The following is a 13,247-nucleotide window of genomic DNA, read 5'->3' as shown; positions in this document are numbered from 1 at the left end:
CCGGTCGCACTCCTCGATTTTGGGGCGTGACAGTTCTGTCCGTCTCTTCCCAGAAGAAAGGAATTGGGGGTTGTTTTTAATGGGTAGGGAGAGTGGTATGGAGTTTGTGAGTGGGGGACAAGCATGAGGGACAAGAAAAAGTAGAGAGGGGACATGAGTGGGGGACAAGCATGGGGGACAAGGGAAAGTGGAGAGGGGACAAAGTGTGGGGGGACAAGCATGAGGGCAAACTTGGGGTACAAGAGAAATTGGAGTTGGGACAAAGTGTGAGGGACAAAGAGTGGGGACACGCGTGGGAAGATGAGAGCGGGAAATATTCAAGTACGGTAAAAATTAGGTGCTCACAGTGAGTACAAATAATGTGAGCATGAATAAAGCCTATGCATGATCTCTAACATGAAGGCAGACAAGTTCAACAACAAGTAACTACGTAAACACAGATGATAGCCATGAGGCCTCACGGGATGGACCAAGTCTCAATCCCTCGAGGTATATACCCACACGCCCGTCACCTAGCGTGGGTATAACCTCCAAACAGTCACACGATTACAAATTCTTCGGGTTTATACCCTCAAAGTTAGAGTTAAAACTGTTACATACCTTAACAGCGAAAAATCGTACTCCGGAATGCCCTCATCTCTGGACTCGGTCTCCAAAAGCTCCGAATCTAACCAAAAATCAGAATACTACTATCAACATAGTCTAAAGAATCAAATTCCATAATAAAAACTACATAAATATATCAAAAATTCGAAATCGGCCAAAAATCGGCCCCCGAGCCCACGTCTCGAAATCAGTAAAAAAAAATGGCAGAATAATAAACCTCGTCCTTCCCCGAGTCTAACCATATAAAATTCATCAAAATCGGACTCTGTTTGGTCCTTCAAATCCTCACTTAAACTCTCAAAAATTCAAACCCTAACTCCCTCAATTTCACTTTGAAATCATCAATCAAATCCCAAAAACGAAGATGGATTTATGAAATATAACTAAAACTGAGTAGAGAACACTTACCCCAATCCTTATGATTAAAATCGCCACCAAAATCGTCCAAATCCGAGCTCCCCAACTCAAAATATGACCGAATGAACAAACCCTCATTTTATATATTTTATGCCAGCTATTCTGCCTCGTTTCTCATTCCAAACGATCCCGAAACTCGCTTTTTATGCCTCCAATGGATTCCTTGTGAAATTTTAGCCAAGTTAGGCTTTTGAATCACTTAATTTGACCTTATAATGAAGGAGATATGTAGGTTTTAATATTTGCAAATAGTGCAGATTTATTAAATACGAATTCAGTGGCAATTGCGTAATTAATCTGAAAAATCTGGCAACCCAATTGTTTAGTAAAATGACCATAAATTCCTAATACGATGCCCAAATTCGACGATTCTATTTGCTATGGCTCCGTAATTACGATACGGATCTAATGCTTCAATCAAAACAGAAATCGGAGCTCATTTGCTTAATGTGGTACCATTTATGCTGGAAGAAACGACGTCGAAACATAAGAAAAACGAGCACAACGCAACCCAAACCTATCCGAAACTCAGCCGAGCTCCTCGGGACTCCGTACGAACATACTAACAAGTCTCATATCATAACACAGACCAACTCAAGGCCTCAAATCATGCATAACAACATTTAAACGACGAAACGCGCATCAAATCAAACTTAATGAACTTTCGACTTCCAAAAACTCGCGCCGAAACATACCAAATCAACTCGGAATTAACTCAAATTTTGCACACACGTCACAAATGACACTACGAACCTACTCCAACTTTCGTAATTCGATTCTGACCCCGATACCTAATTTTTCACTGCCGACTAAAATCGCCAAATTTTTAACTTTCGCCAATTCAAGCCTAATCCTACCACGGACTTCCAAATTATATTCCGGACACACTCCTAAGTCTAAAATCACTCAACGAAGCTAACCGAATCATAAAAATCCCAATCCAAATTTATTTACTCATAGATCAACTTCCGGTTGACTTTTTCTAACTTAGCTTTATAACTAAGAGTGTAAGTGTCTCATTTCACTCCAAAACTATTCCGAATTCAAACTACCAATTCAAAACAACTCAACACAGCTTAACAACACACAAATAAGCAGAATTAGGGGAAATGAGGCTATAACTCTCGAAACGACCGACCGGGTCGTTATAGTTTGTGGGTTGCCTGAGAAGAAACAAAAGTGAGGTTGAGTAATAATTTCCTTGAAAGAGTTGAAATTTGAAGAATTTAAGATTTAAAAGATTTCATTTGAACTTCGAAATTTCGAAAAGAATTGAGAAATATTATAATAACTTAAGAAATCTATGTGTAACCGTGTCGTACGTATGTTTCGCGAGCGGGGTAAAAATGAGTATTTAAAGTTTAAATTAAGAAAAGATTATTTGGAAGTTGAAATAATTTTCGGACATGAATTTCGCTTTGAAAAATATTACGAGCTCGTTTGGCCAAGCTGCCAAAAACTACTTGCTTTGAAAAATGCTCTTTGTCATAAATACTTCTTGAAAAAGTGCTTTTGGAGAATAACAGTTTGTGTTTGACCAGCCTCCACTTTCAACCAAGAGGTTGTGAGTTCGAGTCACCCCAAGAGTAAGGTTGGAGTTCTTGGAGGGAAGGATGCCGAGGGTCTATTAGAAACAGCCTCTCTACCCTAGGGTAAGGGTAAGGTCTGCGTACACACTACCCTCCCCAGACCCCACTAGTGGGATTATACTGGGTTGTTGTTGTTGTTGTAGTTGTTATATTTGGAAAGTGCTTTTTGCACTATTTGATAAGTAGATTGTGTACGACCAATCTTTCTATAAGTTACTTTTGAGTATCACCTTACGAAAAAGGATAGTATCAAGGTTCGATTTTTATAATTATTGAAAAGAGAAAAATAAATTTAAATATTTATTATAAGAGAATTTAATTATTTTTTCTATTTAATTAATATAAAACAAAAAGTAAAAAGATATACATTAAATGTTTTAATCAATATTACATATAGTTACACCAAAGCAATAATATTGAATATCTGGTATAATTACTTATTTTTTACATGATTTAAATGATCAAAATACATCATTCAGTATAAATTTAAAATCTACTACATAAATAACAATTAATCAAAAATCCACTATGAAATATAAATAAAGTTAATCATACATTATAACATTTCTCAACAATTTCATCTCTAGTTTTATTACTCAATGCCCCATAATAATAGATGATTTGACTGGGAGTTTTAAAGGAATTCATTGGAAATAAAAATAGAAGAAAAGGATGGTAGAAACAAAAAATGAAAAGGAGCTTAAATTAATGAGGGATAGTTTGAAAAATATAAATTTATGATAAGGATATATTTGTGTTGGAAAAAATTATTTTATGCTTGTGCTTCTTGGAAGAAGCTAGAAATTGTAGCTTCTTCCCAAAAGCAGAAAAAGCAAGAGCTTTTCCATCTTGGCCAAACACCTCAAATTTTTTTTAAAATTACTTTTTGCCTTCCAGAAGCTTGGCCAAGCGTGGTGAGTAAATTATTATCTTACTTGAAATACTACTCAAGTCATTTTCTAAACTTTAAATTTTCAGTTTCAAATTGAAGTTGAAATGATGCCAATTTAAGATTGATAAAAAAATAAGTTATACGATTAATGAGAGATATCGTGAAATTTATTAAGCATTAATATATTAAAGTAATGGTTTAAAATTGTTAATGATAAAAAATGTAGTCCAATAAATTATATATTATATGATTTTGCGGCCTTCCAAATTTTTGAGGCCCTTTACTTGTTTTAGGCTTAAGCGGGCACTGGGTCTAAGTTCAATTCTATAGTACCCTAAGAAATACATGCGCACAAATTTTAAGTGTTAACACTTCTAGTCGAACACTACCAGTCTATTAGCTTCCTGACTATACTTTTGTAATACTCATACTTGAGTATGCTTTAAACAATATCAAGAACGTACTGAACTGCAAGATGAGAATTGATACAATGTAATATGGGTCAAAAATTATCTCTAATATAATTAAGTCATATTAGCATTAAGAAGACATTCACAGGCTGCCATATGTCACCAATACGATTCCAATGAACGCTTGTCCAAGATCGAAGTGGTTCTAGAAACAATGAAGGTTGAGGTCGAAGAGTCGTCAAAGATCAAGCTAAGGTCGAGGTCGAATATCCTTGACAGAGTTATAACAGCTAATTTCAAGATAAGACACTAAAGAAAATATTCTACTGAATATTCTCTGCATCTGTACTATTAGGGTTTCTAAGAATATGTTCCATATAAATAGAAAGAGACACAATGATAGGGAGATGAGATATGCATTTGTAAAAAACACATTGGCTTTAAAAATTGAATATGGTCCTATTACAAGCATAGAAAAAAAACCTTTTTACTAAGATTCTTGTCTAGCATTTTCACCTGATCCAGAACAACCCCAACGTTCAAAAGTTCATCAATCATTCATCATTGTCAGAGAGAATATCCACAGATTTCACCCTTTTTCGGGTGACACGTTTTTATTTACTCAAATGCCATTTGTGCAATTTATTGCTATTTAATACCATATTCTATCTTTTTGGATCATTAAACACTGTTATTATTGCTTACATTTATTGCCATCCAGACAAATATACAAGTTATTTGTCTTAAAATCGATGACCTTGTCTTTAAAATATTATTATTAACTAATAATGACTCAACTTTATTTAAATTTAATTGGTTGAAATAAAATATATATTTTTGGTCAAACAAATATGAGCATAACATGAAAAAAATATTTTTGGTAAGACCGAACACACAACGTGACTTTTTTCACGTCGCGTAATGATGTAAAGTACTTATCACCTAGCAGAGCGTGAGAGTCTTTGCTGAGAAGAAGGGAGTGAAATAATTGATACATATCTTTTTCCACTTATTATTATAAAGTGAAACGAAGAATATTTAAAAGCAAAAGGCGGTTGGTGTGTCTCGGTGGATTATTTAGTATTTATCTTAATAAAAAGGATTTTCTTGTAATTAAAATTAAAAAGTTCTTTGTACACATGTTTTGATTCCAAATTTGTGCTCCAACAACTCTATGGAAGGAGCTTTCTATCATATCTTTACAATTTAAAATATACAGAATTGTAGATCATATCAGTTCGTTTCATTATATAAAGGACTTTGGAATATGAAGATCAGCTCTCTTCTAATTTTTTTAGGTGAATTTGACCATAAATTTTTCTACTATAGAGTTGACCTAATTATCCCCAAATCATTTTCAACTATTAGGAGACTAGATAAAATTGCTACTCATATTTATTTTTTCTAAAACTAATATAAACAAATTAAATATGGTGTCTAATTACATTAAGATTTTCTTGCAGTTCACGTGTTTTATCCTTTATTCTTTTAGTATTTTATCTTCTTTTTGATATCTTAGTTTAATTCTATTTATTGTGTATTAATTTTGTTGTGAAGTTCTATTTTCTCCTTTATTTTAGGATGAATCTTGTAATTTGAGACTCGCAACGAAATTTATCACGTATGTACAATATCAATTTATGAATGAAAAAGATGCTTTATATTATTGCAAAATTTTGTTGGCTAGTTGGTAAGCTAATCTAAAAAAATTTAAAAACTAATTTGATTTTCTAGTTTGATACTAATAGAAAATCTCATGAGTTTTATATATATATATATATATATATATATATGAAGGTATTTAAATTAAAACATATTATATCCCAACACGGAGCTTATCTACTACATCAACATCAAAAAATAGTCTAGTTCAATATTTATCGTTCTTAAAATATTATATATGCAACGCTGTTGATTTTTTCTAAATCCGGCTTCAATTAAGCATACACATATCGTTGGACCGGAAAGTACAGTTTTGTCTAATCATTATATAATTTGAAAAAAACACATTTTTATACCTTTTGATGTTTGGCGAAGTGGGCATAGTTAGTCCCAGTTTGTCCATTAAAAATAATTCTTTTTTTTAAAAATGCATTTGTCTATGAAATTTTGTAAGTTTTCAAAAAAAAATCGAAAATAAATTTTTCAAAAATAAAAAAGTGATTTTGACCACCTTTTTCAAAATTTTCAGAATTTCTTTTTCCCCCCTCACAAAGTACAACATTTTTACAAATGAAATGCATGTCCAAACATAATTTTAAATTCCAAATACCCTTTTACAACTTAACTCCAAATACTACTTTTTTCCAAAAATTATAATTTTTATGTCCAAACACCTATTTAGTTTTCTTTTCCTATGCAGCGTGCTCGCCTTTTTCTTTTAATTCTTATTATTTTTTTGAATGTTTCATCTTGTTGATTTATTATTAGATTCTATTTGGTTGTGACAAAGTGAGTTACAAAGTTAGTTTTTTTGGCTCACATTTTTCTTTAGTTCTTATTTAATTGAATTCTTCATCTATTAAATCCTGTTGATTCATTCTTAGATTTTATTTGGTTGCTTAAATCATAATTTACTATCTTAATAATCTTGCATTGAAACTGAGAAGAGTTTTATAAATTCAAGGATTTCCAAATAAATAAATAAAATATAGAATCTTATTTTTTGGAACTATTGATAATTTGATGATGATAAATAAAAGAAGATATTAGCAAAAGGAAAGATATTAGTAATGTAATAATACTAAGTAGTAGATAATATAATAAAAAATAAGAAACAGAAAAGTTATTCAATGGCCATATGATTTGCTTCAATTAATATCGTAGAGATTTTATTATTAGGTATATTATATAAAAAAAATTGGATGACAATTGAAATTTTATTACACTAATATGATCTAAAATAATTAAACGAGACAAATCACAATATTTCAAGTATTACTGTGCTTTAAAACAGATCGCGCATCGCGCAAGTACTATACTAGTAGAATATAATTCGGTAACCAATTATAGTGATATCTCACTATTTAGAGATGCTCTCATTCCTAGATTGGACATATTGCACCGAATACTACAACAACAACAACAACAATAACAACAATCCAGTAAAATTTTACTAATGGGGTCTGGGGAGGGTAGTGTGTACGCAGACCTTACCCCTACCCCGAAGGAGTAGAAAGGTTGTTTCCGAAAGACCCTCGACTCAAAAAACTAAAAAGATAAAATGACAAAAAGGAAACAATATTAGTATCACAACAACAATCATAGGATAAATAGGAACACCATGAAATCCAGAAGAAAGATGCAAAGCAAAGGAAGACAATATTAGTAAATATTAGTATCACCACAACAATCATAAGAAAAATAGGAACACCATGAAATCTAGAAGAAAGATGCAAAGCAAAAGCGATAGCTAGTAAATAGGACATGCACTGAAAATCGACATAGTAAGCCACAACATTGCCAATAGCTATCTTAGATAAAAACCCTACATGGCTAGTCCCACAATGGTACGAAGTAAGGCACGACTCAACTACCTCCTAACCTACAACCCTAATACTCGACCTCCATATCTTCATATCAAGTGTCATGTCCTCGAAAATCTGGAGCCTCGCCATATCCTGCCTGATCACCTCTCCCCAATACTTCTTAGGTCTCCCTCTACCTCTTCTCGTGCCATTCACAACCAGCTGCTCATACCTCCGTACCGGAGCATCTGGGCTTCTCCTCTGAACATGTCCGAACCATCTAAGCCTCGCTTCCCGTATCTTGTCATCAATGGGAGCCACAAGCACCTTCTCCCGGATATCATCATTTCTAATCTTATCTATTTTAGTGTGCCCACACATCCACCGCAACATCCTCATTTCTACTACTTTCATCTTCTGGATATGTGAGTTCTTAACGGGCCAACACTCAGCTTCATACATCATGGCCGGTCTAACCACCGCTTTATAAAACTTACCTTTGAGTATCGGTGGCACTCTCTTGTCACACAGGACTCCAGATGCTAACCTCAACTTCATCCATCCTACCCCAATACGGTGTGTGACATCCTCATCGATCTCCCCTCCCCCCTGGATAACCGAACCAAGGTACTGGAAGCTGCCTCTACTCGGGATGACCTGCGAATCAAGCCTCACATCCACGCTCTCTTCCCCTGGCTCAGCGCTGAACTTACACTCCAGGTATTCCGTCTTCGTCCTTCTCAGCTTGAAACCCTTAGACTCAAGAGCCTATCTCCAAACCTCCAGCCTCTCGTTAACACCGGCTCGCGATTCATCAATCAGAACTATGTCATCGACGAATAGCATGCACCATGGCACATCCCCTTGAATATGGTGTGTTAACGCGTCCATCACCAGGGCGAATAAGAACGGACTGAGCGCAGAACCTTAATGTAACCCCATTACAACCGAAAAATGCTCAGAGTCGCCTCCTACTGTCCTAACCCGAGTCTTAACCCCATCATACATGTCCTTAATCGCCATAATGTAGGGAACCGACACACCTTTTGCCTCCAGGCATCTCCAGAGAATTTCTCTAGGAACCTTGTCATACGCTTTCTCTAGGTCAATAAACACCATGTGCAGATCCTTCTTCCTCTCTCTGTATAGTTCCACTAACCTTCTAACAAGGTGTATAGCTTTTGTAGTCGAGCAACCCGGCATGAACCCGAACTGGTTGTCGGATACAGATATTGTCATCCTCACCCTCGCTTCAACCACCCTCTCCCACACTTTCATGGTATGACTCAGTAATTTGATACCCCTATAATTGTTACAACTCTGGATATCACATTTGTTCTTATACAATGGAACCACCGTACTCCACCTTCACTCATCTGGCATCCTCTTCCCCTTAAAAATAATATTAAACAACCTAGTCAATCACTCTAAACCTGCTCTCCCCACACACTTCCAAAATTCCACCGGAATCTCGTCTGGCCCAGTCGCTCTGCCCCTACTCATCTTACGCATAGCTCCCACGACCTCCTCAACCTCGATACGCCTGCAGTACCCAAAGTCACGGTGACTCTCGGAATGCTCCAATTCGCCTAGCACAATATCCCGATCCCCTTCTTCATTCAGAAGTTTATGAAAGTAAGTCTGTCATCTCCTCTTAATCTAGGCATCTTCCATCAATACTCTACCATCTTCGTCCTTGATGCATCTCACTTGTCCAAATCCCGAGCCTTCCTCTCTCTCAACTTGGCCAGCCGGAATAACTTCTTCTCCCCACCTTTTTTTCCCAATTCCTCGTACATACGACCATAAGCCGTAGTCTTAGCCTCTGTGACCGCCAACTTAGCCTCCTTCTTAGCTGCCCTATACCTCTCCATGCACACTCGCCTCTCCTCCTCACCTATGCTCTCCACTAACTTCAGGTACATCGCCTTCTTTGCTTCCACTTTACCTTGGACCACTTCATTCCACCACCAGTCTCCTTTGTGCCCACCAGATACGCCCATCGAGACCCCTAACACCTCTCTCGCAGCCTCCCTAATATAGTCTGTTGTCGCTGACCACATTGTGCTCGCGTCACCACTACTCCTCCAAGCTCCCATAGCCGACAACCGCCCCTCCAACGCTTGGGCTTTATCCTTAGTTAAAGCTCCCCACCTGATTCTCGGTCTTCCTCGAGTAGACCTTTTCCTCCTCTTTAACATATTGCACCGAATAGAAGGCTACAAATGATCATTAACAAAATTAGCATAGGTATTATCCCTAAGTGATTTCTATCTGCGCAGCATTGACAAATATTGTATACCATGCCGTGTGATTTATTTTGTGAGTCTTAAAAGTATTTGGCCCCTCTTTTAAAGATTTTATTATTTGCGGTCCGTCATACCTAATGTGTTAGTACAAAAGTATCTCTTGAATTGAAGGAAGAAGACTGGGGAATGGCCAAGTTTTAATAAATAAAAATGTTGAACTTATTAACAAAAGAAGTTATACTAAATAAGATACACCTCTTTTTTCTAAATTATACTAAATTAGAATACCTAATGTGTTATATCCAACTATCTCGTGAATTGAAGGAAGAAGACAGGGAAGGGCCAAGTTTAATAAATAATAATGTTGAACTTATTAACAAAAGAAATTATTCTAAATTAGAAAATTTGAACTTTCATTTCTCTTTTGACGGATTCAAAAGTGAATTAAATAAACATCTTTTTCTCTTCACTTCTTTATTTTCTTTAACAAAGGATACAGTTCAAGTTTTTCAAAATTAACGAGGAAATATCATAGTTTTAGTGTATGCTAGAAGGATGAATATCTTACTCTTGAAGTGACGAACTGAATTTTAGTGGAAATTCTAGTTTATTACTCTCAATTACGTGTTAAAAGAGTCTAGAACCAAGGATGTTTTTGAGAATGTTACACCAACTTATGTACTTGTATTGTACTCTTCATATTTTCTAATGATGCATTCGCAATCACAATTTCTAGAGTAACTAGAATAAAAAGAACTTCTCACAGCATTAGTTACATCAATTAGTCATAACACTCATATCAACATTTTTTTCACCTATAATGGCTATATGGGAATGATTCAACAAAGAACTGGAGTATAATATCCTAGCTTCTTGAATATATGTCCTATATATCGGTACTTTATATAGGGCGTTGCGAAGAATATTTCACTCTCTTGAAGAAGATTTCTAATTGAGCATTTAAGGAAATTTGAAACCGGTAAAGTTGATGTCATGTGATTAGGAGGTTATGAGTTTCAGACGTTGAAACATTCTCTTGCAAAAATATAAAGTAAGACTGCATACAATAGATCATTGTGGTCCGACCCTTTTCCCGGACTCCAGATAATGCGCAGCTGACAAAACTGTGGCAGATTCAGCAGTTAAGCTCATTTTGCTTCATTCCTTGCATTCTGAACTTAGCACTGTTTCGTGTCAATAAAATCCCAAGGTTGAAATGGAATTAGAACCCGCTTTAATTTCAACTTTATGTTTCGTTCCATTGTACTTGATGGACCAAGAGGAGAATCCAATTTTTAGGTTTTTAGCTTGAACCAATTATAATCTTAAAGTTATAGTTCAATTCTATTATTTATTGTAATTCTAATAAATTTTTACACATAAATTTATATTCTGTGTCGAAAGTTATGAGTTCAATTGTATTTATATGTTAGATGGATAATTAAGATTGAAGCAAAACATGTGGTCCAATCCACAATTTTACCTTTCAACACCGGTTTTCCAACAAACTTGGTGCTACCTACATTCGTGGTGTATCAAATTTTTTATAACAATGGTATTGGCACCAATTTGTATACACTTAAACTATTTTACCAGATATTTGATATTGGTTTAATTTCGCTGATGGTCATTGAACTATCTTCCAATTTCACTAAAGTCATTCAACTATTTTTTGCCACTTAAAAGTAACTAAACTTTATCATTGTAACTTAAAAATTATTTTGCCTCAAACCCGTACCATAAATATGACATGGCATAAAATTTAATAAGAAAAATCCAATAAATGCCACATAAGCTTAAATGGGTCATATCCACTTTAAATCCATGTCCCCCCTAATATGATTTGATCCAAAACTAAAATGGGTTTAATAAAAAAAAATATTAAATTTCACATTAGTTTAAAATGATTATCCTATACTACAAAGTTTTTGCCATTTTTGTTACATAATGCACATTCATAATTATTCTATACTAAAATAATCTATGCTAGAAAATTCTTATTTTGAAATTAACTCGGATAGGGCATACAAACAAAATAAAAATTTTCTAGCATAAATTATTTTAGCGTGGAATAATTATGAATGTGCACTATGTAACAAAAAAGGCAAAAACTTTGTAGTATAGGATAATCATTTTAAACTAATATGGAATTTAATATTTTTTTTATTAAATCCATTTGAGTTTTGGATCTAAAGTGGATATGATCCACTTAAGCTTATGTGACATTTATTTTTGAATTTTTCTTATTAAATTTTATGCCATATCATATTTATGATAGATGTTTGATATAAAATAATTTTTAATTGACAATGATAAGGTTTAGTTACACAAAAAATAGTTAAATGACTTTAGTGAAATTGGAACATCAATGACTATCGGTGAAATTAACCCATTTGCTATTTCTGGCCAGCACATATAGTGACTCTCCCCACAAGCTTAATGAAAAGAAACTAATCACACTTCAAATCTTCAATTACTTAGCTGAAGAAAAGAAAGTCCAATTTTCAAAAGAGCAAACCAGTTATTTTCTTAAGTAGATTGCATATAGCTTTATATAATTTAACCACGTGGGACGAGAAACAAAATACAATGAACTGACCGGGGAACCGCCGGGTGGCCGGTTCAGGCGTCACCTAACGAAGACCTCCAAAGCCGACTTATTTTCCTGGTCAATAACATCAAGAAAAATCGGGTCGACAGTCACGTGACTATCCACGTGCACACGGAACTTATGGTCCCACCACATCACCTTAGCAAATCCTTCTATATCCACCGTAGCATCCAGCACCATCTCCCGCTTCGCCACGTCGGACACGAATTCCTTGCCGTGATGGGCCAGTTGAACGCCGCTCAGCCGCGCGGGTAGCCGGAGGACCTGGCAGGAACGCGGCGGCTGCGAGCCGGCTTTGACCCGAGCAGAACCGAGGTGGTCGCCGGAATAGAAAATCGACATTTCTGTAGACGAGTAAGTAATTGAAGTGACGTTAGGGTTTGTGACGTGGACGGTGAGGATGAGTTCAGCGTCTAGTACTGGGAAATTGAGCTTGAAGGAAGTGAGGTCAATGGAGATGAGGTGGAAATCTGGGTCCCGTGGCTTCGACGACAGTGCCGCCACTGCCACGCCGGCAGCAGCGGCGCCGACGAGGGCGGAAGTCCAACTCCATCCGCCTCTTCTTCTACTTCCTTCTTTGCTCATCGGTCTGAATGATTTTGAATTTGATTGGGACAGAAGAGAAAAGCAGTTGAAAAGGAAATGGACTGGGGATTATGAAATTACGTTTATGTCCCTGGTTGTGGTCCAATGGGGCAGAAAAGTTAGGAAGCCTGTCTGAATTTGGTAAATTCGATTCTTCCCATGCTTTCTGCCTGTTTTAAATGATTGTAATTTGTAACATTGTGTAGATAGTTTGTTTAATTTCATTAACACAGTATAGGTTGATAAACACTGAATTACCGTATCGAAATCGAAAAATTTGGTAATTAATTTAAAATTTAAAATAAAATTGATATTAGGTATAATATTTGATATTTTAAAATGAAATATTGAAATATCGATACCGTATCAAAATATATATTATATTATACAATACACATTTTATTAATTATAACTTAAATAT

General features: G+C 35.3%; 1 protein-coding gene across 1 annotated transcript; it reads right to left on the bottom strand.

Annotated features, from left to right (window-relative positions):
• Positions 1-12,137: 12,137 nt before the first annotated feature.
• Positions 12,138-12,911, bottom strand: LOC107778840 (uncharacterized). Its single transcript, XM_016599159.2, has one exon. It carries the CDS (start codon positions 12,824-12,826, stop codon positions 12,260-12,262), a length of 567 nt encoding a protein of 188 aa, XP_016454645.1. The 5' UTR covers positions 12,827-12,911; the 3' UTR covers positions 12,138-12,259.
• Positions 12,912-13,247: the final 336 nt, after the last annotated feature.

Source organism: Nicotiana tabacum, chromosome 9 (assembly GCF_000715075.1).
Source record: "Nicotiana tabacum cultivar K326 chromosome 9, ASM71507v2, whole genome shotgun sequence".
Classification (NCBI taxonomy): domain Eukaryota; kingdom Viridiplantae; phylum Streptophyta; class Magnoliopsida; order Solanales; family Solanaceae; genus Nicotiana; species Nicotiana tabacum.
Note: the sequence above shows the minus strand (reverse complement) of the source record. Positions and strands in the feature narration are given on the sequence as shown.